Source organism: Bufo gargarizans, chromosome 6, assembly GCF_014858855.1.
Source record: "Bufo gargarizans isolate SCDJY-AF-19 chromosome 6, ASM1485885v1, whole genome shotgun sequence".
Taxonomy (NCBI): Eukaryota; Metazoa; Chordata; class Amphibia; order Anura; family Bufonidae; genus Bufo; species Bufo gargarizans.
In genome coordinates this window covers 367,204,441-367,231,977 of record NC_058085.1, presented here as the reverse complement: position 1 = coordinate 367,231,977, position 27,537 = coordinate 367,204,441, and the positions used below count along the sequence as shown (strand labels likewise).

General features: G+C 44.1%; 1 protein-coding gene across 1 annotated transcript in view; it reads left to right on the top strand.

Annotated features, from left to right (window-relative positions):
• The window catches only part of LOC122942241 (alpha-2-macroglobulin-like protein 1), a 236,408-nt gene that overhangs the window by 53,155 nt on the left and 155,716 nt on the right, over positions 1–27,537 (top strand). The window contains exons 11-13 of the mRNA XM_044299744.1: positions 798–962; positions 4,100–4,318; positions 13,399–13,462. Of these exons, the coding sequence (XP_044155679.1) occupies positions 798–962; positions 4,100–4,318; positions 13,399–13,462 (448 nt within the window). The remainder of the gene's footprint in view (positions 1–797; positions 963–4,099; positions 4,319–13,398; positions 13,463–27,537) is intronic.

Here is a 27,537-nt window from a genome sequence, read left to right as displayed (position 1 = left end):
TTGCTCAGGGGCCCGCGGGGGGATTCACCTGTACCCCTGTGGGCCAGTCCGAGCCTGCCCTCACCACATCCTAAAACAGTGTCATGTGACTACATTATACTTGTGGTCATCTTTCATAAATCCATCTCTATGACTGGTACATTACTGATTACTGTGATTTTGTATGTGCCGATAGGATGAAGTGGTGAAGGGGGACAGTTATGGGGGTCAGAACTATCCCTTGATTAACTCCCTTGACTGTTAGCTGAAAGTTATGACCAACAATGCACCTTTCCTGGTACCTACAATGGCATCATGTGACTACATTTTATTTGCGGTCATCAATTTTCATAATTTATGATTAGTACGTTGGTGATCATGGTGATTCTATACAGTAAGTTCTCATAGGATGAAGCGGTGAAGGGGGACTGTTATGGGGGTCAGAACAACCCCCCTCTGTGCTGTACAACTGACCACATTTTACTTGTGGTTATACAAAGACTGCACCAGTGGAACCTTGTTGTCCCAGTACAGACCTGCTAAGATGTACAACGTAGAGGCAAAGACTCGAACAGCCACCATTTGCGAAGAGACCGTTTGAAGTCCACTCATAGGATATTTGTGTTGTTTGGAGATATACAGATTGTGGTATGAGGTCACTTGATGTCGACATGACTGTAGCAGATTGCTTCATGATGGGTTCACCTGACTCACCCTGCCCTTAAAGCTTATAAAGTCTCATGATGAGTACTCTATAGACAGCGATGCTGGGGATGATGTGATGATGAAGTAAAGTGCAAAATATTTTTCTATCGTAGCTAAGAGCGCAGGATCGGGATGGTGCCCCACTCCAGTTTGTAAATGCTTCTCTGGAGGTGAAGTTTCAAAAAGATCCGCTCAACGTAGATGGAAAAACGGATAAAACAGGAAAAGCGCGCTTTACCCTGGACACATCTGAATGGAACGGGCAAGTCATGATCCGGGTGAGAGACTGATCCCAGTCTTCTTGTGTCATCTCTTAGTCTTATCTTTCTGTTCTGCATCTAGAAATATGTGTTCCTTTTAGGCCCCTTTCACACAGGTGAGATTTCCGCGCGGGTGAAATGAGTGAGTTGAACGCATTGCACCCGCACTGAATCCTGACCCATTCATTTCTATGGGGCTGTGCACATGAGCTGTGATTTTCACGCATCACTTGTGCGTTGCGTGAAAATCGCAGCATGCTCTATATTGTGCGTTTTTCACGCAACGCAGGCCCCAGAGAAGTGAATGGGGCTGCGTGAAAATCACAAGCATCTGCAAGCAAGTGCGGGTGCGGATGCTAGGTGACGATCGGGCTGGGGACCCGATCTGTATTATTTTCCCTTATACCATGGTTATAAGGGAAAATAATAGCATTCTGAATACAAAATGCAAAGTAAATTCAAAATAGTGATGGAGGGGTTAAAAATAAAAAAATTAACACACCGAGTCCACTTGATCGCGTAGTTGCGGATCTCTGTCTTCTTCTGTAATGTTGAGCTGCCGGCTAAGGACCTGTGGTGACGTCACATCACATGATCCAATCACATGGTCCCTCACCATGGTGATGAACCATGTGATTGGACCATGTGATGAGCACAGTGACGTCATGAAAGGTCCTATTCCTGTGCGCAGCAAAGAAGAAGACAGAAGAGATGCCGGCTGTGCGATCAAGTGGATTAAGGTGAGTTAAATTATTATTTTATTATTTTTAACCCCTCCAGCGCTATTGTACAATGCATTCTGTATTCAGAATGCTATTATTTTCCCTTACAGCCATGTTATAAGGGAAAATAATGCAATCTACAGAACACCGATCCCAAGCCCGAACTTCTGTGAAGAAGTTCGAGTTTGGGTACCAAACATGCCGATTTTTCTCACGCGCGTGCAAAACGCATTACAATGTTTTGCACTTGCGCGGGAAAAATCGCGCATTTTCCCGCAACGCACCCGCATCTTATCCGGGCAAAAAACATAATGCCCGTGTGAAAGAGGCCTTACACTTGCCAACTTAAAGGGTAACTCTGGTGAATCCACAGGTCCCCAAGTGAATTCTCATCTGCAACCATCACGTTTAATGTTACTGCTGTCTCCTGCAGATTTCTGAGCAGTAAAACATCAGGTTGAATGTGCTTGGGCCATAGCATAGCCACTCCCTGCAGTGGGCTGGAGCTTGCATGACATGCTGCATGCTGCTGCACAGGGTGCGGCCTGTCGCCTCTCCTGTGCCTTAACCAAGTGTCCAACTCATTATTCAAAATAATATATTTTACTATTGTCTCTGATGGGTATATTGTAGTGCCACCTCACTATGTTATGCCCGAGCAAAACTTCATGGGTCATATAGTTACCAAAGCTACTGACGATGACACAATCTGAAGACATAGAGGGGAGTCAACGAACACTGTTATAAGGTGTGCTAGATCAGGGGAAGGATTTCATCTTTACTGTCTCTTAGGCCCCTTGCAGACGAGCGTGTCCGGAATAAGTCCGGATGCGTTGCGTCTGCGATCAGGGAAAATCGTGCGAGTGCGTACGCAATTTCAGTCAGTTTTGACTGCGATTGTGTTGCGTTGCACAGTTTTTTCCGCGCGAGTGCAATGCTCGTGAGAGAAAACTGATTGCGGTACCCAGACCCGAACCCGGACTTCTTTACTGAAGTTCAGGTTCGGTGTTCTGTAGATTTTATTATTTTCCCTTATACATGGTTATAAAGGAAAATAATAGCATTCTTAATACCGAATGCTAACTAAAATGTGGCATGGGGGGGGTTAAAAAAAAATAATAATTAACTCACCTCATCTGCTTGTTCGCGCAGCCGGCATCTTCTTCCTTCTTCTTCTTTCAGGACCTGCCAAAGGACCTTCGATGACGTCATAGGGTGTGTGCGGTGACATCAGCGCAGGTCCTGCTGAATGAAGATACTAGATTACGTCATCAAAGGTCCTTTGGCAGGTCCTGAAATAGGAAGAAAGAAGAAGATGCCGGCTGCGCGAACAAGTGGATGAGGTGAGTTAATTATTATTTTTTTTTAACCCCCCCCATGCCACATTTTAGTAAGCATTCGGAAATAAGAATGCTATTATTTCCCCTTATAACCATCTTATAAGGGAAAATAATACAGTAAATTGACTTTAATCAATTTACTAACATCATCTCCTAGCAAACATGCGTGAAAATCGCACCGCATCCGCACTTGCTTGCGATTTTCACGCATCCCTATTCATTTCTATGGAGCCTGCGTTGCGTGAAAACCGCAGAATATAGAACATGCAGCGATTTTCACGCAAAGCGCATGTAATGCGTGAAAATCACCGCTCATCTGCACAGCCCTATTGAAGTGAATGGGTCCGGATTCAGTGCGGGTCACGCATTGCACCCGCGCGGAATTCTCGCCCATGGGAAAGGGTCCTTAGGGTACTTTCACACTTGCAGCAGACGATTCCGGCAATCTGGACGCAAATGGATGCGGATCCGTCTCGCAAATGCATTGCAATACCCGACCCGTCTTTCCGGTTGTCATCTGGAAAAAACGGATCCAGTATTTATTTTTTTCTCATTTTTAAAGGTCTGGGCATGCGGATCCGTTTTGCCAGAACACTTCAATGGAAATTAATGCTGGATCCAGCATTCCGTCAAGTGTTCAGGGTTTTTGGCCGGAGAGAAAACTGCGGCATGCTGCGGTATTTTCTCCGGCCAAAAAAACGTAAGAGGGACTGGACTGATGCATCCTGAACGCATTGCTCTCTATTCAGAATGCATTAGGATAAAACTGATCAGTTTTTTTCCGGTATTGAGCCCCTAGGACGGAACTCAATACCGGAAAACAAAAACGCTAGTGTGAAAGCACCCTCATATAATTCTATGCACTGCAACTCACTTCTACCTGGGAGACTTTTTTACTGTTCATCCTGATGTTCCTGGATCATAAATAGAATGCTAGATAAAAAAAATACTATGGCGCTCCTAGAGAGAGGACACTAGGTGGGAGAAAAGGAATGAGGGGGAAGGAAACCAGAGATATTAGCACAGATTTAACCAAAATTGTGTCACTAGTGTCACCTTTGAAAACACTGTTATTGTACGTCCTCATTTTTAGGGAAACATCATCACTTCCTCTACTGGGCAATTAGATGGAAGAATTTGGGGTCCAGTGCACTTCCTGCTCCCCTTTTACAGTAAAGCGGAAAGCTTTCTAAGACTGCAGCCCATCTCTGGGATCATTCCATGTAACAAGCGAATAAGGATACGAGTGGAATATGTTATATGTCCAAATGACCTAATGAAAGACTACAAAAGTGTCAAATTCTATTATATTGTAAGTAAATTCCATCATGTTCCATAAAGGTGCACAAAATGTATCACACAGCCCTGTATAATATACCGTAATTAAAGGGCATCTGTCAGCAGTCTTGTACCTATGAAACTGACTGACCTGTAGCATATGCACTTGGCAGCTGAAGGCATCTGTGTTGGTCCCATATTTATATGTGTCCACATTGCAGAGAAAAATGTTTTATTATATACAAATGAGCCTCTAGGAACAACGGGGTCGTTGTATAGTTGTTATATTCTTACATAGGAGGCAGTATTATAGTAGTGATATTATTGTACATAGGGGCAGTATTATAGTTGTTATATTCCTGTACATAGGAGCAGTATTATAGTAGTTATATTCCTGTACACAGGAGGCAGTATTATAGTAGTTATATTCTTGTACATAGGAGCAGTATTATAGTAGTTATATTCTTGTATATAGGAGCAGTATTATAGTAGTTATATTCTTGTACATAGGAGCAGTATTATAGTAGTTATATTCTTGTACATAGGGGCAGTATTATAGTAGTTATATTCCTGTACATAGGAGGCAGTATTATAGTAGTTATATTCTTGTACATAGGAGCAGTATTATAGTAGTTATATTCTTGTACATAGGGGCAGTATTATAGTAGTTATATTCTTGTACATAGGAGCAGTATTATAGTAGTTATATTCTTGTACATAGGAGCAGTATTATAGTAGTTATATTCTTGTACATAGGAGCAGTATTATAGTAGTTATATTCTTGTACATAGGGGCAGTATTATAGTAGTTATATTATTACATAGGAGCAGTATTATAGTAGTTATATTCTTGTATATAGGAGCAGTATTATAGTTGTTATATTCTTACATAGGAGCAGTATTTCAGTAGTTATATTCCTGTACATAGGAGGCAGTATTATAGTAGTTATATTCTTGTACATAGGAGCAGTATTATAGTAGTTATATTCTTGTACAGAGGAGGCAGTATTATAGTAGTTATATTCTTGTACATAGGGGCAGTATTATAGTAGTTATATTCTTGTACATAGGAGCAGTATTATAGTAGTTATATTCTTGTACATAGGGGCAGTATTATAGTAGTTATATTATTACATAGGAGCAGTATTATAGTAGTTATATTCTTGTATATAGGAGCAGTATTATGGTAGTTATATTCCTGTACATAGGAGCAGTATTTCAGTAGTTATATTCCTGTACATAGGAGCAGTATTATAGTAGTTAGATTCTTGTACATAGGAGCAGTATTATAGTAGTTATATTCTTGTACATAGGAGCAGTATTATAGTAGTTATATTCTTGTACATAGGAGCAGTATTATAGTAGTTATATTCTTGTACATAGGAGGCAGTATTATAGTAGTTATATTCTTGTACATAGGAGCAGTTCTTGTACATAGGAGGCAGTATTATAGTAGTTATATTCTTGTACATAGGAGCAGTATTATAGTAGTTATATTCTTGTATATAGGATCAGTATTATAGTAGTTATATTCTTGTACATAGGAGGCAGTATTATAGTAGTTATATTCTTGTACATAGGAGGCAGTATTATAGTAGTTATATTCTTGTACATAGGAGCAGTATTATAGTAGTTATATTCTTGTACATAGGAGCAGTATTATAGTAGTTAGATTCTTGTACATAGGAGCAGTATTATAGTAGTTATATTCTTGTACATAGGAGCAGTATTATAGTAGTTATATTCTTGTACATAGGAGGCAGTATTATAGTAGTTATATTCTTGTACATAGGAGGCAGTATTATAGTAGTTATATTCTTGTACATAGGAGCAGTATTATAGTAGTTATATTCTTGTACATAGGAGGCAGTATTATAGTAGTTATATTCTTGTACATAGGAGGCAGTATTATAGTAGTTATATTCTTGTATATAGGAGCAGTATTATAGTAGTTATATTCTTGTACATAGGAGCAGTATTATAGTAGTTATATTCTTGTACATAGGAGCAGTATTATAGTAGTTATATTCTTGTACATAGGAGCAGTATTATAGTAGTTATATTCTTTGTCAAATTTCTTTTTATTGGAAAATGACAACATTGGGTGGAAGGTTCCAACCCCTTACCACAGTTGCACAGTCAAAGTGTCAGCAAGACAGATATATGTTTACATAAAGCCAACAAATACCAAGTAAACACGTGATCATAATGCAACTTACAATGATGCTTATACCAAGTATTTTACAGTTTGAAGAACAATAAGCAATATCCTGTACAAGCAATCTAGACATTGTAAAGTGCTGTCACGCGCTGTCTGCTAAAGAGCGGATTGTGCAAAAGATGCAAAAGATGCGAAAGACTTTATTCAAAAAATAATAGCCAAATACAAATCATAAAAATAGTGCCCTTCCCTGCGACAGCTGAGCAGGAGCAATCTTGGGCGTTATTGGTAAGGAGAAGGCCAGAACCCCTACCAGGGTAGGGAGGGGGGGACTGCATTCCTGCAACTTGGACTGAAGTGGGAGGCGGGACGGGGTAAATAGGCCTCAATAGGAGGCCCTCCTGTACACGCATGTCCAAGGTGCTTTATGTGTAAACACGCTAGTCTAAGTATTATCCAAACAGACGTAATTATATTTAAATGGCATTGGGGTGAGACCATAAGAGGATTTCAGGTTAATTTGCCTCTCTAATACTCAGGAGATCTGTAGAGCCCCCACTGCTGTTACGAAATGTCAGCCAAGGTTCCCAAACTTTTAGATATTTCTCGTGTTGTCTGGCCTCCCAACCATGTAACTCCTCCAATCTGCATATCTGATCTACTTTCTGCTCCCAATGCGGAAGTGTCGGTGGACCTTCGCTGAGCCATTTCTGTGGTATGAGTAGCCTCGCTGCCTGTATCAAATGTGTTGCTAAGCTCTTTTTGGATGGCGTTAAGGTCGGTGTGGGGAGCCAGAGAAGCACCAGTTCTGGCGATAGTTGAATATGAGCATTCATCACTTTATTTATTATAGCTAATACCCCGTCCCAATACTGGCGGAGCTTTGGGCAGGACCAGAATATGTGTGTTTGCGTCCCTGACGCCCCCTTACACCTCCAGCACGTGTCAGACTTACGAAGACCTTTTAAGAATAATTGTTTAGGGGTCTGATACCACTGAGTCAGCACTTTGTATGAGTGCTCTTGCACCTTCACACACCTCGAGAATCCGTGGGAGTGGGCATGTATGCGCAATATATCCGTTTCTGAGAATTCTAAGTCAAGCTCGGTTGCCCAGGTTTTCAAGTACTGTGGGATCCTCATAGGAGCCTGGACATTTAGCGCTGAATAGAATTTTGATATTATTTTGCTGGGGGGGGGGATTTTAAGTGTAACAACTTCTCGAACCATGTCGTTTCTGGAGTGTGCTGTCTAGAAGTCAGCAGTGGCTTGCTGATGGAATTCAATTCTATGGCGTCTAGAAAATTGCTAGAAGATAGAACGTGATTTAGGGGATGATGGGCAGAGAGAGCACCCGATGCCCCATCTAAGAACTCTGTGACGGTGTAGTTGTGTAGTTTGTTCCACACTGGAGATACAGTGTCAGCAGTGGGTTTCACAAGGAATGGCGCAAGGTCTGCTGGCATCAGTGGTGATAGAGCATGTAGCAAGCCTTTGTCCTTATTCAGTTGTCTGATAACGGCCGCCGTGCCTTTAAGCAGTACCTGTGAGTGAAGGGAAGATGAGTTCAGACCCCATAACCCCGCTCTCTGTTTTTTGTCAAGTTGGGAGATCTCAAGTTCCCTACCCAGGATGTGAGACCAGGGGGCATGGACATGCAGACACCTCTTCAGGTGAATGGCCTTATAGTATAGCTGAGCGTCAGGTAGAGCCATTCCTCCCTGATTCTTCCTCAATATCAACGTGCGATGCGCCAGTCTCGCTCCCCTCCCCTCCCAGAGAAAAATGCTGAAAAGCCGTCTAATTTGTGTGAAGAAGGAGGAGGGAAGGAAGACGGGCAGCATCTGCATGACGTACAGTATCTTGGGCATAATAAATGCTTTTAACAGATTTTTTCGGCCCATCCATGAAATATACGGGATTCTCAGCGTGTGCAATTGTTGTTGGGCATCGTTCAGTAGTGCAGCATAGTTCAGTTGGAAAAGCTTTTCTAATCTGCAGGGGATCTTAATTCCCAGGTAGGACAAATGAGACGTTTGCCATAAAAAGGGGGTTCTCGCTTTCAGCAGGTGGATTTGTTTGACCGGTGCCGACACGTTCATGGCTTCCGACTTTGTGTAGTTTACTTTAAAATTGGACACCTGTCCATACTGTTCGAACAAGGATAATAGATGCGGGAAGGCCTCGACCGGGTTGGAGACCATGACTAGGAGGTCGTCTGCATAAGCTGCATTGAGATATTCTATGGGGCTATTCTCCAACTTGAGTCCCCTGATGCCAGGATGATCTCTAATGGCCTGGAGCAAAGTTTCCATGACTAAAATGTACAGGGCAGGGGACAGGGGGCATCCCTGCCTCGTTTCATTCCTGATAGGGAAGGGAGGCGATAAAGTGCCATTAACTCTGATCCGGGCGCTAGGGTCGCCATACAGTGACATTATAGCTCTCTGAAATTGCGCAGGGAAGCCAAACTTTTGCAAGGTTTTTATCATATAAGCCCAATTCACCCGGTCAAAAGCCTTCTCCGCATCTATACCCAGCAGAACCAGGGGAGGCGTTTTTTCATTGCTAGCTGTATGATGGACAGAATTCTGCAGGAGTTGTGACTGCCTTCCCGGCCAGGGACAAAGCCTGCCTGTTCAGGATTAATGAGTTTCGGAAGGAGGACACTTATTCTAGTTGCAAGAAGTTTCGCCCAGACCTTGATGTCGACGTTTAAAAGCGAAATTGGTCTATAGCTGCCACACAACTTAGGGTCTTTCCCGGGTTTGGGAAGAATAGTGACTGTGGCCTCAAGGGACTGTTTATGTAACTGTGAGCCATTCAGGAGCTCATTGCACCAGGCAGCAAAATGGGGAGCTAGTATCTTTGAGAATTTCTTATAATATCCCACAGGGAAACCGTCGGGACCTGGGCTCTTCCCATTGGCATGGAGCTTAAGATGTTCATGACTTCTTTCTCCGTTACTGGGGATAGAAGAGTCTGACCCTCCTTCTCATTTAAAGTGGGAAGCTGCAGGTGCTGTAAGAAGTTGTCTATCAGGGAGACCCTATCTACAGTAGACCCCGCTATTTCTTCAGGAAGACCGTACAGATCTCGATAAAATTTTTGGAACTCAGTGGCTATATCTGATGTTTTGTGGACAGTGGTACCATCTTTCCTATTAATCCCTGCTATATACATTGAGTCCTTCTTCTGTTTCAGGAGAGAGGACATTAATTTCGTGCCCTTGTCCCCATGAGAATAAAAGCAAAATTGAGAGTATTGGTATGTTTTTGCATAACATACATTTAGATGATCCATTAGTTGTTTACGCAGGATGGCTAGCTGTTCCCTGGCCTCTAGGGCTCTAGAGCGCTTGTGTACAGACTCAATAGCCACAATCTGCTTAAGTAGGGAATTCAAGTGCTCCTGTCTATCCCTTTTAACTTTACTGCCCAGTGCAATGAGCTCACCTCTCATGACCTGTTTGTGCGTCTCCCATATAGTTGTGAATGGCATACCTTCGGTGGAATTTTCATTAAAGAACCATGACAATTTCTGACTGAGGGTGGCTAGATCTGACTGTTTATCTAGAAGTGTCTCATTCAGACGCCACTGTTTAGTTTGTGTAGGCAGCGAGGGGAAATGAAGCGAAGTCGACACCGGGGCATGGTCCGAGACCGTGACGGGCCCAATGGTAGATTGCTCCACCCTGTCGGCACAGCTGCCAGAGATCAGGACATAATCCAGTCTCTTATGGGTGTTATGTGGGGCTGAGAAGAAAGTATAGTCCCTGTCGGCAGGGTGAAGCAACCGCCAGGAGTCCACTAAATTGACATCTGCTAGATAGGCGTTGACCCGACCTAAAGCCACCTGGGTCAATTGGGGAGAGCCATCAGAAGCATCCATTATGGGATTCAGCGTCATGTTAAGATCACCACCTATTAATCTGATTCCTTCAGCGAAGGAGGCAAACGTCTTTAAAGTATTGACAAGCCATTTTGTTTGACCCCGATTGGGACTATATAGACTGGCTAGGGTCACTACCTGGGTGCCTATTGAGCCTTTTACGAATACGCAGCGCCCTTCCGGGTCATCCTGTATGCAAGATAATTGGAAAGGGACTCTCTTTGATATGGCGATGCCAACTCCTCTAGCTGCACTACTGAACGCGCTAGTGAACCAGTGCTGGAAGTAGGACTTGGGGAGAGTAGGCACATGCGTCGACTTGAAGTGTAATTCCTGGAAGAAACAGATGTCTGTGTGTGACTTTTTTAACATACGTATGACCTGTGACCTCTTCTGCGGGGTGTTAAATCGTCTAACATTAAAGGAGGTACACTTAATCAATGCCATGATGTATTCTAAGTGTAGACCTTAGAGCTAGCAGTAGCTTGAAATCACGCGTGCGACCAGGGAAACGTAAAGTAAAGTGTCTAACCTGAAAAACAACCGGGGAGTGGAGAAAATCTCCAACCACATCCCTCGGTGGGTCGCTGTCCCTTGGATAAACTGGCGCGATACAGGCGCTGAGGTGTTGGCACGGGGCCCGGCGTCCAGATCTGATGAGACGCCGTCCGCTCCCTCTGCTTCCTGCAGCCAGTCCTCGTGCTCAGGCAGCGCCATCTTGGCGGCACTCACGGCCGGAGGCCTCTTGTTCAGGAATTTATCCATTTCTTGAGGACCGCGATCCCATCTGGCGGGTTCTGGCTTGTCTCTAGGGATGTATCGTCCCACTTTACCCATTCTTTTCAGGCTAGGTAGCGAAATTAACCAGTTTGCTGGCTCACATGGAGAGGAGCTCTCTCACATGCGTCTGGCTTGGCCGGAAGTCAAGCTCCGCCCCCGCAGTTATATTCTTGTACATAGGAGCAGTATTATAGTAGTTATATTCTTGTACATAGGAGCAGTATTATAGTAGTTATATTCTTGTACATAGGAGTAGTATTATAGTAGTTATATTCTTGTACATAGGAGTAGTATTATAGTAGTTATATTCTTGTACATAGGAGCAGTATTATAGTAGTTATATTCTTGTACATAGGAGCAGTATTATAGTAGTTATATTCTTGTACATAGGAGCAGTATTATAGTAGTTATATTCTTGTACATAGGAGCAGCATTATAGTAGTTATATTCTTGTACATAGGAGCAGCATTATAGTAGTTATATTCTTGTACATAGGAGGCAGTATTATAGTAGTTATATTCTTGTACATAGGGAGCAGTATTATAGTAGTTATATTCTTGTACATAGGAGCAGTATTATAGTAGTTATATTCTTGTACATAGGAGCAGTATTATAGTAGTTATATTCTTGTACATAGGAGGCAGTATTATAGTAGTTATATTCTTGTACATAGGGAGCAGTATTATAGTAGTTATATTCTTGTACATAGGAGCAGTATTATAGTAGTTATATTCCTGTACATAGGGAGCAGTATTATAGTAGTTATATTCTTGTACATAGGAGCAGCATTATAGTAGTTATATTCCTGTACATAGGAGGTAGTATTATAGTAGTTATATTCTTGTACATAGGAGCAGTATTATAGCAGTTATATTCTTGTACATAGGAGCAGTATTATAGTAGTTATATTCTTGTACATAGGAGCAGTATTATAGTAGTTATATTCTTGTACATAGGAGCAGTATTATAGTAGTTATATTCTTGTACATGGAGCAGTATTATAGTAGTTATATTCTTGTACATGGAGCAGTATTATAGTAGTTATATTCTTGTACATAGGGGGCAGTATTATAGTAGTTATATTCTTGAACATAGGAGCAGTATTATAGTAGTTATATTCTTGTACATGGAGCAGTATTATAGTAGTTATATTCCTGTACATAGGAGCAGTATTATAGTAGTTATATTCTTGTACATAGGGAGCAGTATTATAGTAGTTATATTCTTGTACATAGGAGCAGTATTATAGTAGTTATATTCTTGTACATAGGAGCAGTATTATAGTAGTTATATTCTTGTACATAGGAGCAGTATTATAGTAGTTATATTCTTGTACATAGGAGGCAGTATTATAGTAGTTATATTCTTGTACATGGAGCAGTATTATAGTAGTTATATTCTTGTACATAGAAGGCAGTATTATAGTAGTTCTATTCTTGTACATCAGAGGCAGTATTATAGTAGTTATATTCTTGTACATAGGAGCAGTATTATAGTAGTTATATTCTTTTACATAGGAGCAGTATTATAGTAGTTATATTCTTGTACATAGGAGCAGTATTATAGTAGTTATATTCTTGTACATAGGAGCAGTATTATAGTAGTTATATTCTTTTACATAGGAGCAGTATTATAGTAGTTATATTCTTGTACGTAGGAGGCAGTATTATAGTAGTTATATTCTTGTACATAGGAGCAGTATTATAGTAGTTATATTCTTGTACATAGGAGGCAGTATTATAGTAGTTATATTCTTGTACATAGGGGCAGTATTATAGTGGTTATATTCTTGTACATAAGAGCAGTATTATAGTAGTTATATTCTTGTACATAGGAGCAGTATTATAGTAGTTATATTCTTGTACATAGGAGCAGTATTATAGTAGTTATATTCTTTTACATAGGTATAGTATTATAGTTGTTATTTTCTTACACATAGGAGCAGTATTATAATATTGCGGTACATAGGAGACGGTAAAATAGTACTTATAATCTTGTATATAGGGGCAGTATTTTAGTTGTTTTATTAGCGTCCACAGAGGCAGTGGAATGGTATTTCTATATAAAATCTCTTTGGTCTCTGGGGGAAGGGCTGTAATCTATAACTTTCTGCCGTTAATTTCCTCTATATTATAAAGCACACACCCTGCTGCGGTTTCTGTACAGATTGATGTTTGTGCCTCTAATCAGGTCATCCACAGGAAAGTTGCTAGAATTAACAGATTGTTACGGCTGTTCTATACGTTGAAGGATTCTTCTAGCGTTTTCACTGTTTGCCTTGCAGGTTATAGGTAACGGTGGGATAATGCAACATGGAGAAGAATCAATCGTATTGGACAAAGAGACCTGTAAGTGTAGACAGCAAGGTAGCAGGTCTTGGGTGTGTACATGTAATCACAATTCTTTTTAATTTGAAAACTACATTTTTATGAAGATGACAAAATATTTATGATCTATATATATAAAGAAGGACATATATGTATGTTCCGCGATCACTCAAAAATGCAACCATCGATTTCAACGAAACTTGGTATACACATCCCTAGAAATCTTGTGGGGGGTCACAGCTCTCTAGGACCCACCGTTCCTGAGATATTCCCAAAAAATGACCTGCATTAGCCAATACAAGCCTGCAAGTCTTTCTCTTCATATCCCAACTGCCATACACACGGTCACATGTCCCTTATCAGCCAATAGAAGCTCGCAGGCCCTTAGTCTCCACATACACACATTTTTTCTCCAGGTTTCCATAACAACCCAGCCATTTTTCTTCACTGCTGCAGGTCAGCTTTAAAGGGGCAGGGCACTGTGAATGACACTGTTAAGGCAGCGGAGTGCACAGTTCAGGGGGCAGGTAGGGTGGCCTGAATGGCCACTTTCAAAAGATGGACTTAAAAACCCCACTGTCAGGTCCCAATATACCACGCCCCCAAATCCAGGTAGGCCACGCCCCCTCCACTGCCGACAGGGATTGAAAAAAATTAAGGTAAAAATCAACTTCTGTCAGCTGCAGGGGTGGGAGGGAGGGTGACTTTCTCCCTGTAGCTCACTCTCAGACAGCACAGTGTTGCTGTCTTAGAGTGAGCTGTTCAAAAAACATCCCTGTGTCTGACCAGGCCCTGCGCAGGACAAGGAGTCCGAAAGCCGGACTCTCCGGCCTAAAACCACATCTCTGGCCACCCTTGGGGCAGGCTGCTGTGGAGGTCACAGTTAAGGGGACGGCCGCTATGGAGGTCAGTGTTAAGGGGCAGGATGCTGTAGAGGTCACTGTTAAGGGGGCAAAGTGTTGTGGAAATCACTGTTAACGAGACGGGGTACTGTGGAGGTCACTAATAAAGGGTCGGCTACTCTGAAGCTCACTGTTAAAGGAGAAGGCACTGTGGATGTTACTGTTAAGGGTGCAGGCCGCTGTGGAGGTCACTGTTAAAAGGGTGGGGTACTGTAGATGTCACTGTTATAGTGGATACTGTCGATATCTTTTAACGACACACAGAAACATTAAATGAAATAGATGAAATATACTCGTGCGAAGCCGGCTCCTTCTGCTAGTATAAATATAAATGTTAATATCCCAACATCACCTTTTTGTGCAGCAGCTTCTTTATGAAAAATTGCAGATTGACTGTCTCTTAATAGGACACTAACATTGAAACAAAAAGTAATCGGCCCTTTCCATAAATGCTTACCACATTCTCCCTGAGACTGGAAGAAAAATGGTTTAATGTAATTTCTAAAGATGAGCGAATTTAAAAAAAAATTGATTCGGTCGGTTTGCCGAATTTACCAAAAAGATTTGATCCGAATTTATTCGCTGTGAATCGCGTAAAAAAACGGCTATTTCCAAGCTGCAGATAGCCTGTATAGCGGTGTAGAACACTGTGCCTGTATAGCGGTGTAGAACACTGTGCCTGTATAGCGGTGTAGAACACTGTGCCTGTATAGCGGTGTAGAACACTGTGCCTGTATAGCGGTGTAGAACACTGTGCCTGTATAGCGGTGTAGAGCACTGTGCCTGTATAGCGGTGTAGAGCACTGTGCCTGTATAGCGGTGTAGAGCACTGTGCCTGTATAGCGGTGTAGAGCACTGTGCCTGTATAGTGGTGTAGAACACTGTGCCTGTATAGAGGTGTAGAACACTGTGCCTGTATAGCGGTGTAGAACACTGTGCCTGTATAGCGTTGGTAGAACACTGTGCCTGTATCGGTGTAGAACACTGTGCCTGTATATCGGTGTAGAACACTGTGCCTGTATAGCGGTGTAGAACACTGGTGCCTGTATAGGGTGTAGAACACTGTGCCGTATATCGGTGTAGAAACTGTGCCTGTATAGCGGCTGTAGAACACTGGCTGTATAGCGGTGTAGAACACTGTGCCTGTATAGCGGTGTAGAACACTGTGCCTGTATAGCGGTGTAGAGCACTGGCCTGTATAGCGGTGTAGAGCACTGTGCCTGTATAGCGGTGTAGAGCACTGTGCCTGTATAGTGGTGTAGCGCACTGTGCCTGTATAGTGGTGTAGAGCACTGTTGGCCTGCTATAGCGGCTGTAGAACCTGTGCCTGTATAGCGCTGTAGAAACTGTGCCAGGTATAGCGGTGTAGAACACTGTGCCTGTATAGCGGTGTAGAACACTGTGCCTGTATAGACGCTGTAGAACACTGTGCCTGTATAGCGGTGTAGAACCCGTGCCTGTATAGTCGGTGTAGAGCACTGTGCCTGTATAGCGGTGTAGAACACTGTGCTGTATAGCGGTGTAGAACACTGTGCCTGTATAGCGGTGTAGAACACTGTGCCTGTATAGCGGTGTAGAGCACTGTGCCTGTATAGCTGGTGTAGAACACTGTGCCTGTATAGCGGTGTAGAACACTGTGCCTGTATAGCGGTGTAGAACACTGTGCCTGTATAGCGGTGTAGAACACTGTGCCTGTATAGAGGTGTAGAACACTTGTGCCTGTATAGCGGTGTAGAACACTGTGCCTGTATAGCGGTGTAGAACACTGTGCCTGTATAGCGGTGTAGAACACTGTGCCTGTATAGCGGTGTAGAGCACTGTGCCTGTATAGCTGGTGTAGAGCACTGTGCCTGTATAGCGGTGTAGAACACTGTGCCTGTATAGCGGTGTAGAACACTGTGCCTGTATAGCGGTGTAGAACACTGTGCCTGTATAGCGGTGTAGAACACTGTGCCTGTATAGTGGTGTAGAACACTGTGCCTGTATAGTGGTGTAGAACACTGTGCCTGTATAGTGGTGTAGAACACTGTGCCTGTATAGTGGTGTAGAACACTGTGCCTGTATAGTGGTGTAGAACACTGTGCCTGTATAGTGGTGTCGAACACTGGTGCCTGTATAGTGGTGTAGAACACTGTGCCTGTATAGAGGTGTAGAACACTGTGCCTGTATAGTGGCGTAGAACACTGTGCCTGTATAGTGGCGTAGAACATGTGCCTGTATAGTGGCGTAGAACACTGTGCCTGTATAGCGGTGTAGAACACTGTGCCTGTATAGCGGTGTAGAACACTGTGCCTGTATAGCGGCGTAGAACACTGAGCCTGTATAGCGGCGTAGAACACTGAGCCTGTATAGCGGCGTAGAACACTGTGCCTGTATAGCGGCGTAGAACACTGTGCCTGTATAGAGGTGTAGAACACTGTGCCTGTATAGTGGCGTAGAACACTGTGCTGTATAGCGGCGTAGAACACTGTGCCTGTATAGCGGCGTAGAACACTGAGCCTGTATAGCGGTGTAGAACACTGTGCCTGTATAGCGGTGTAGAACACTGTGCCTGTATAGCGGTGTAGAACACTGTGCCTGTATAGCGGCGTAGAACACTGAGCCTGTATAGCGGCGTAGAACACTGTGCCTGTATAGCGGCGTAGAACACTGTGCCTGTATAGCGGTGTAGAACACTGTGCCTGTATAGTGGTGTAGAACACTGTGCCTGTATAGTGGTGTAGAACACTGTGCCTGTATAGTGGTGTAGAACACTGTGCCTGTATAGTGGTGTAGAACACTGTGCCTGTATAGTGGTGTAGAACACTGTGCCTGTATAGTGGTGTAGAACACTGTGCCTGTATAGTGGTGTAGAACACTGTGCCTGTATAGTGGTGTAGAACACTGTGCCTGTATAGTGGTGTAGAGCACTGTGCCTGTATAGTGGTGTAGAACACTGTGCCTGTATAGCGGTGTAGAACACTGTGCCTGTATAGCGGTGTAGAACACTGTGCCTGTATAGCGGTGTAGAACACTGTGCCTGTATAGCGGTGTAGAACACTGTGCCTGTATAGCGGTGTAGAACACTGTGCCTGTATAGTGGTGTAGAACACTGTGCCTGTATAGTGGTGTAGAACACTGTGCCTGTATAGTGGTGTAGATACACTGTGCCTGTATAGGGTGTAGACCTCTGTGCCTGTATAGTGGTGTAGAGCACTGTGCCTGTATAGTGGTGTAGAGCACTGTGCCTGTATAGCGGTGTAGAACACTGTGCCTGTATAGCGGTGTAGAACACTGTGCCTGTATAGCGGTGTAGAACACTGTGCCTGTATAGCGGTGTAGAACACTGTGCCTGTATAGCGGTGTAGAACACTGTGCCTGTATAGCGGTGTAGAACACTGTGCCTGTATAGCGGTGTAGAGCACTGTGCCTGTATAGTGGTGTAGAGCACTGTGCCTGTATAGTGGTGTAGAGCACTGTGCCTGTATAGCGGTGTAGAACACTGTGCCTGTATAGCGGTGTAGAACACTGTGCCTGTATAGCGGTGTAGAACACTGTGCCTGTATAGAGGTGTAGAACACTGTGCCTGTATAGCGGTGTAGAACACTGTGCCTGTATAGCGGTGTAGAACACTGTGCCTGTATAGCGGTGTAGAACACTGTGCCTGTATAGCGGTGTAGAGCACTGTGCCTGTATAGCGGTGTAGACACGTGCCTGTATAGCGGTGTAGAGCACTGTGCATGTATAGCGGTGTAGAACACGTGCCTGTATAGCGTGTAGAACACTGTGCCTGTATAGCGGTGTAGAACACTGTGCCTGTATAGCGGTGTAGAACACTGTGCCTGTATAGCGGTGTAGAACACTGGTGCCTGTATAGTGGTGTAGAACACTGTGCCTGTATAGTGGTGTAGAACACTGTGCCTGTATAGTGGTGTAGAACACTGTGCCTGTATAGTGGTGTAGAACACTGTGCCTGTATAGAGCTGTAGAACACTGTGCCTGTATAGTGGCGTAGAACACTGTGCCTGTATAGTGGCGTAGAACACTGTGCCTGTATAGTGGAGTAGAACACTGTGCCTGTATAGCGGTGTAGAACACTGTGCCTGTATAGCGGTGTAGAACACTGTGCCTGTATAGCGGCGTAGAACACTGAGCCTGTATAGCGGCGTAGAACACTGAGCCTGTATAGCGGCGTAGAACACTGTGCCTGTATAGCGGTGTAGAACACTGTGCCTGTATAGAGGTGTAGAACACTGTGCCTGTATAGTGGCGTAGAACACTGTGCCTGTATAGCGGCGTAGAACACTGTGCCTGTATAGCGGTGTAGAACACTGAGCCTGTATAGCGGTGTAGAACACTGTGCCTGTATAGCGGTGTAGAACACTGTGCCTGTATAGCGGTGTAGAACACTGTGCCTGTATAGCGGCGTAGAACACTGTGCCTGTATAGCGGTGTAGAACACTGTGCCTGTATAGCGGTGTAGAACACTGTGCCTGTATAGTGGTGTAGAAATGCTACACTGTGCCTGTATAGTGGTGTAGAACACTGTGCCTGTATAGTGGTGTAGAACACTGTGCCTGTATAGTGTGTAGAACACTGTGCCTGTATAGTGGTGTAGAACACTGTGCCTGTATAGTGGTGTAGAACACTGTGCCTGTATAGTGGTGTAGAACACTGTGCCTGTATAGTGGTGTAGAACACTGTGCCTGTATAGTGGTGTAGAGCACTGTGCCTGTATAGTGGTGTAGAACACTGTGCCTGTATAGCGGTGTAGAACACTGTGCCTGTATAGCGGTGTAGAACACTGTGCCTGTATAGCGGTGTAGAACACTGTGCCTGTATAGCGGTGTAGAACACTGTGCCTGTATAGCGGTGTAGAACACTGTGCCTGTATAGCGGTGTAGAACACTGTGCCTGTATAGTGGTGTAGAACACTGTGCCTGTATAGTGGTGTAGAACACTGTGCCTGTATAGTGGTGTAGAACACTGTGCCTGTATAGTGGTGTAGAGCACTGTGCCTGTATAGCTGGTGTAGAACACTGTGCCTGTATAGTGGTGTAGAACACTGTGCCTGTATAGCGGTGTAGAACACTGTGCCTGTATAGCGGTGTAGAACACTGTGCCTGTATAGCGGTGTAGAACACTGTGCCTGTATAGCGGTGTAGAACACTGTGCCTGTATAGTGGTGTAGAACACTGTGCCTGTATAGTGGTGTAGAACACTGTGCCTGTATAGTGGTGTAGAACACTGTGCCTGTATAGGGGTGTAGAACACTGTGCCTGTATAGCGGTGTAGAGCACTGTGCCTGTATAGTGGTGTAGAGCACTGTGCCTGTATAGCGGTGTAGAACACTGTGCCTGTATAGTGGTGTAGAACACTGTGCTTGCAGTAACACACATAGGGAGTCTGCTGTGGTAGTGAAACAATGGCCTCAGGATACAATATTTTCAACATACAATGGTCTTTTCTGACCCATCGTAAGTTGAAACCAGACTCAACATACAATATCTCAGACTCATACCCAACCAGTCAAGGCCACTTCTCTGGTAAAATAGCCTCATAGCAGCCCCCAGTATCCTTATAGCAGCCCCCAGTAGCTTCTCATGAGCCCCCAGTAGCTTCTCATGAGCCCCCAGTAGCTTCTCATGAGCCCCCAGTAGCTTCTCATGAGCCCCCAGTAGCTTCTCATCAGCCCCCAGTAGCTTCTCATTAGCCCCCAGTAGCTTCTCATCAGCCCCCAGCAGCCTCTCCATCAGCCCCCAGCAGCCTCTCCATCAGCCCCCAGTGCCTCTCATCAGCCCCCAGAAGTGTCCATCAGCCTCATAAATATAAAATAAAAAAAAACACTTACCTCTCCTGCTCCTGGACGCCGCCGCTCCTCTCCCCCAGCGCGATCTGCATCCTCCTGCTGTCGGCTGTGCTGTGAAGGGTGCACACAGTGTGACGTCACAGAGCGCCTCACGCTGTGCGCAGCCCTGCACAGCCAACAGTCGAGGACCAGGAAGTGGTGAGTACAAAGCCTTCACCGCTTCCCGGTCCTCCAGTACTAATGAGCGCTTCCATACTGAGTATTCACCCCATAAGACACAGGGGCATTTTTCCTCCACTTTTGGGGAAAAAAATGCATCTTATGGTGCGAAAAATACGGTAAGTCCTTCACTATGTAAGCCATGCCACTCGCATAGTGAAGGATAGGATCGGGACACGGAGCCGGCGGAGCGGAGGCAAGATATTTTACGACAATGTCATTGAATTTGGGGCAGTGGACATCAGGTCTCAAGAGGCAGCTGCCTTGGGCCCCCCAGGAGCAACTGGGCCCGGGGCTGCTGCCCCTTTTGCCCCACATTAAAGACGGCCCTGTACACATCCATGCTCTATTTTGTCCATCACGCCTATTATAGTCTATGGATCCGTAAAAAACACGGACGCAGCACGGATACCAACTGTGTTTCATCCGTGTTTCACAGACTAGGAGATGCAATGAAAATTAATTTTGAGCTGTATAGTGAGAGCAAAAAACGGATACACGGACCAAACATGTATCCTACACGGACATCTTCACAGATGAGGCTTAGGGCTCATGTACACAAATGTATTTTGTTCCGTTTATTTAGCGACTCGTATGTGGAACTGTTTATTTAATGGGGGCCGCAAAAAAACAGAAATGACTCTGCTTCCGTATGTCCGTTCCGCAAAAAAAAAAATTAACTTGTCCTATTAATGTCCACATTATGGATAAGGATAGGACTGTTCTATTATGGGTCAGCTGTTCCGTTCTGTAAAATATGGAATGCACATGGCGGGTATCCGTGTTTTGTAGATCTGAAATTTGCAGACCGCAAAACATCCAACGGTCATGTGCATGAGCCCTTAAAATTAGTAGTAGGCTGGGGAAAAAAATTCAGACTAACACAAATCATGAGGTTAGAAGAGAGGAAGAATCGCAGGACTTTTGCGGAACTGTCAATGGAGTAAGAAGCCTTGGACTTTCTTTCTTATCCTTTAGTTTATTGGTAAAATTATAAATTTTAACGCATTTTAAAGATGAATCACCTTCCTTATCAGGTAAAAAAAAAGCATAGTCCCATGTAAACAATCATTTAAATGCCCTGTTTGGCGCACAGTTCCTTGGGGCGGAGGATGACCAGTTTTGTACTGGTTTTTAAGACAGTGGACACCAATAGCTATATCCATTTTTTTAGTTCTGTGTTTAGGACCAGGGACAAAATATTGAGCATGTTAACCACTTCAACCCCGCTAGCTAAAACCCCCTTCATGACCAGGCCACTTTTTACACTTCGCACTACACTACTTTCACTGTTTATCACTCGGTCATGCAACTTACCACCCAAATGAATTTTACCTCCTTTTCTTCTCACTAATAGAGCTTTCATTTGGTGGTATTTCATTGCTGCTGACATTTTTACTTTTTTTGTTATTAATCGAAATTTAACGATTTTTTTGCAAAAAAATGAAATTTTTCACTTTCAGCTGTAAAATTTTGCAAAAAAAAACGACATCCATATATACATTTTTCGCTAAATTTATTGTTCTACATGTCTTTGATTAAAAAAAAATGTTTGGGCAAAAAAAAAAAATGGTTTGGGTAAAAGTTATAGTGTTTACAAACTATGGTACAAAAATGTGTCTCATTTTTTGGGGTGTCATTTTTTGGGGTGTCTCTTGTTTTGGGGTGTCATTTTACATATACCCATGCTGGGTGAGAGAAATATCTTGGCAAAAGACAACTTTTCCAATTTTTTTATACAAAGTTGGCATTTGACCAAGATATTTCTCTCACCCAGCATGGGTATATGTAAAATGACACCCAAAACACATTGCCCAACTTCACCTGAGTACGGCGATACCAGATGTGTGACACTTTTTTGCAGCCAAGGTGGGCAAAGGGGCACATATTCCAAAGTGCACCTTTCGGATTTCGCAGGCCATTTTTTACACATTTTGATTGCAAGGTTCTTCTCACACATTTGGGCCCCTAAATTGCCAGGGCAGTATAACTACGCCACAAGTGACCCCATTTTGGAAAGAAGACACCCCAAGGTATTCCGTGAGGGGCACGGCGAGTTCCTAGAATGTTTTATTTTTTGTCGCAAGTTAGTGGAATATGAGACTTTGTAAGGAAAAAATAAAAAAAATAAAAAATCATCATTTTCCGCTAACTTGTGATAGAAAATTATAGGAACTCGCCATGCCCCTCGCGGAATACCTTGGGGTGTCTTCTTTCCAAAATGGGGTCACTTGTGGGGTAGTTATACTGCCCTGGCAATTTAGGGGCCCAAATGTGTGAGAAGTACTTTGCAATCAAAATCTGTAAAAAATGGCCTGCGAAATCCGAAAGGTGCACTTTGGAATGTGTGCCCCTTTGCCCACCTTGGCTGCAAAAAAGTGTCACACATCTGGTATCGCCGTACTCAGGAGAAGTTGGGGAATGTGTTTTGGGGTGTCATTTTACATATACCCATGCTGGGTGAGAGAAATATCTTGGCAAAAGACAACTTTTCCCATTTTTTTATACAAAGTTGGCATTTGACCAAGATATTTCTCTCACCCAGCATGGGTATATGTAAAATGACACCCCAAAACACATTGCCCAACTTCTCCTGAGTACGGCGATACCAGATGTGTGACACTTTTTTGCAGCCTAGATGCGCAAAGCTGCCCAAATTCCTTTTAGGAGGGCATTTTTAGACATTTGCATCCCAGACTTCTTCTCATGCTTTAGGGCCCCTAACATGCCAGGGCAGTATAAATACCCCACATGTGACCCCATTTCGGAAAGAAGACACCCCAAGGTATTCAATGAGGGGCATGGCGAGATCATAGAATTTTATTTTTTTTGCATAAGTTAGAGTTTTTTTTTGTTTTTTTCTCACAAAGTCTCACTTTCCGCTAACTTAGGACAAAAATTTCAATCTTTCATGGACTCAATATGCCCCTTACGGAATACCTTGGGGTGTCTTCTTTCCGAAATGGGGTCACATGTGGGGTATTTATACTGCCCTGGCTTTTTAGGGGCCCTAAAGCGTGAGAAGAAGTCTGGAATATAAATGTCTAAAAATGTTTAGGCATTTGGATTCCGTGAGGGGTATGGCGAGTCCATGTGAGATTTTATTTTTTAACACAAGTTAGTGGAATATGAGACTTAGTAAGAAAAAACAAACAAAAAAACAAAATATATTTCCGCTAACTTGGGCCAAAAAAAATGTCTGAATGGAGCCTTACAGGGGGGGTGATCAATGACAGGGGGGTGATCAATGACAGGGGGTGATCAATGACAGGGGGGTGATCACCCATATAGACTCCCTGATCACCCCCCTGTCATCACCCCCCTGTAAGGCTCCATTCAGACGTCCGCATGTGTTTTGCGGATCCGATCCATGTATCCGTAAAAATCATACGGACGTCTGAATGGAGCCTTACAGGGGGGTGATCAATGACAGGGGGGTGATCAATGACAGGGGGGTGATCAGGGAGTCTGTATGGGGTGATCAGGGGTGATCAGTGGTTCATAAAGGGTTAATAAGTGACAGGGGGGGGGGTGTAGTGTAGTGTAGTGGTGTTTGGTGCTACTTATTACAGAGCTGCCTGTGTCCTCTGGTGGTCGATCCAAACAAAAGGGACCACCAGAGGACCAGGTAGCAGGTATATTAGACGCTGTTATCAAAACAGCGTCTAATATACCTGTTAGGGGTTAAAAAAATCACATCTCCAGCCTGCCAGCGAGCGATCGCCGCTGGCAGGCTGGAGATCCACTCACTTACCTTCCGTTCCTGTGAGCGCGCGCGCCTGTGTGCGCGCGTTCACAGGAAATCTCGGCTCTCGCGGGAGGACGCGTATATGCGTCCACCCAGAAGAGCAGGGCCGCCGGCAGGACGCAATCCTGCGTACGGCGGTCCTGAGGTAGTTAAAGGGAACCTGTCACCGGGATTTTGTTTATAGAGCTGAGGACATGGGTTGCTAGATGGCCGCTAGCACATCCACAATATTCAGTCCCCATAGCTCTGTGTGCTTTTATTGTGTAAAAAAAAAACAATTTGATACATATGCTACAAATTATGGCTTTCAGAAAGTTGAAACACAGAAACATGTTTTTTTTATTTCCAAAAATGCATTATTATGTAAAACTGAAACAAAAAAATGAAAATAGACATATTTGGTATCATCCCATCTGCAACAACCTGCTCTTTAAAACTAACACATGATCTATCCTATCTGGTGAATGTTAAATAAAAACGGGGCCAGAACAGGTTTGGTTACCTTGCCTCACAAAAAGAGTAATATCAAGCGATCAAAAATGATATGTACCCCAAAATAGTACCAATAAAACTGTCACCGTATACCATAGTTTCCAAAATTGCATCACTTTTTGTGAGTTTCTACGTTAGGGGTGCATCAGGGGGTCTTCAAATGCGACATGGCAACTTAAAATGATCACAGTAAAATCTGCCTTCCAAAAATCATATATGGCTCCTTCCCTTCTGTGACCTGCCGTGTGGCCGTACAGCGGTTTACGACCAGATATGGGATGTTCCTGTAAACTGCAGAATCAGGGTAATAAATATTTTGTTTGGCTGTTAACCCTTGCTGCCTTACAGGAAAAAATGGATTAAAGGTCCATTCACACGTCTGGAAATGGGTCCGCATCCGTTCTGCAATTTAGCGGAACGGGTGCGGACACATTAATTTTCAATGGGGTTGCAAAAGATGCGGATAGCACACAGTGTGCTGTCCGCATCCGCACTTCCGTTCCACGGCCCCACAAAAAATAGAACATGTCCTAACTTGTCCGCAGATATGGACAAGAAAAGGCATTTCTATTATTATAGTGCCAGGCCATGTGCAGTCCGCAAAATGTGGAACGCACATGACCGGTGTCCGTGTTTCGCGGATACGCAATTTGCGGACCGCAAAACAGTTGCGGAAGTGTGAATGGACAGTAAAAATTGTAAATCTGCAAATAGAAGTGAAATTTAGAAATTTCTCCCCTATATTCCTTTAATTCTTGTGGAACACCTAAAGGGTTAACAAAGTTTGTAAAATCATATTTGAATAACTTGAGGAGCGTATGGGGCCTTTTATTGGTGGTTTCTATTACGTAAGTCCCACAAAGTGACTTCATAACTGATGTGAATCCTTGACAAAGCATCTAAAATTGTAGTCCATTTAACATCGAGTCTCCTCCCCGCAGCCAATAAAGTGCAGGTAAGTACTGGCACTCACTGTAATGACGTAGCCATGTTGGCTACTGGCATTACAGTGAATTGGCTGGCCGGAAAGCATCATCGGGTGCTATATAGCACCCGATGACACGTGTTCGGCTCAGTCCTTAGTCAGGGAGAGCTGCACTGAAGAAGGGACAGATAGTGTAGGGAGTGAAATACTAATATTTTTTTTTAAATACTTGTCAGAGACCCAAAAGTTCTTTTAAGGACTATTGTTGTATCTGGCAGCAATATAATTATTAGCGCAACCTACGCTAAATTGCGTGGAATTGTTAGAGACCCAAAAGTCCTTTTAAGGACTATAGTAGCAATATATATTTTTAGTGCAACCTGTGCTAAATAGCTTGCAATTGTTTGTATCTGCGCTACATCTCCTGTGTAACGTGTGATCAGCCTAAAAATATCTGTGACATCCAGTGTACTTTATTTGCGCATACACTTACAAAACCTGCACTACTGTACAGTGTGAGATACTTGCAAGCATATATACTATTTAATATGCGCAAGGCGAGCAGTAAGGGACGGGGAAGTAGGCCGTGCTGCTGATGGTGCAGGCAGAGGCCGTGGCCCTTGGCGCGGTGAAACTGTGCCTGCTGCCAGAGCACAAGAAACACACTCAACCACGATTCCTAGCTTCATGTCCCAGTTTGCAGGGTGGCGCAGGACACCACTCTCGAAGTCAGACAAGTGCGACCAGGTGGTCGGTTGGATTGCAGCAGATAATGCTTCCACTCGGTAAAACACCACCCTGTCTTCCACAAAGTCCAGTCTCAGTAGTCAAGAGTCTGGTCAACAGAATCCTCACCCTGATCCTCCTTCCTCCCACCATGGAGAGTCTTGGCAAACAAGTGATCCCACACTTAGATATTCCGAGGAGCTCTTTTCATTGCCATTCCTTGATTTGGGCCTCTCGCCAAGGCCGTTTGAAGAGGGACATGAGGAGATCTTGTGCCCTGATTCCCAAACTCTTGAGTATCCACAATCACAAGAAGATGACGGTGGGGAACTGGCAATTAGTGTTTCACGAGGTGGATGTTGATGATGAAACACAGTTGCCAATAAGTCAACCGCAATTAGTGTCCCAGGAGGCTTATTATGAGCATGAGACACAGTTGTCAATAACTGAGGTTGTTGTTAGGTCAACAAGTCAGAAGGATAACCAGAGTGAGGAAGTGGAAGAGGATGTGGTGGACGATGAAGTCACTGACCCAACCTGAGAAGGAGGCAAGCCGAGCGAGGACAGCAGTACAGAGGGGGAGGGATCCGCAGCACTGCAACAGGCTGGAAGAGGCAGTGGGGTGGCAAAGGGGAGAAGACGGGCCACACCAAACAGGCCCGCAACTGTTCCCCGTAGCACCCCCTTGTGGAAATCTCCCTTGCCAAGGGGTAGGTGTTCCACAGTCTGGCGCTTATTTGAGGAAAGTGCGGACGATAAAATAATTGTCATCTGCAACCTGTGCCATACCAAAATGAGCAGGGACGTGAACACTAGCAACCTCACCACCACCAGCATGATCCGCAACATGGCATCAAAAGCACCCTATTAAGTGGGCAGAATGCCTGGGTCCACAAACAGTGTTTGCGAGTCACACCACTGCCTCCTCTTCCCCTGTGTTACGTGCTGGCCAATCCCCTGTCCAAGATGCAGGCCCGAATGCCTCCCGCAATGCACCTGGACCTCCGCAAGCACCATCAGCTAGCACATCCACTTCTGTGTCCCACCGCAGCGTACAGATGTCTATGCCCCAGGCCTTTGAACGAAAGCGCAAATACCCAGCCACCCACAGGCCATAGCACTAAATGCCACCTTTCCAAATTGCTGGCCCTGGAAAAGTTGCCATTTAGGCTTGTGGACACTGAGGCCTTCTGCAGCCTGATGGTGGCGGCCGTCCCTCGTTACTCATTCCCCAGCCACCAATATTTCTCACAGTGTGCAGTCTCAGCCTTACACCAGCATGTGTCCCATGCCCTG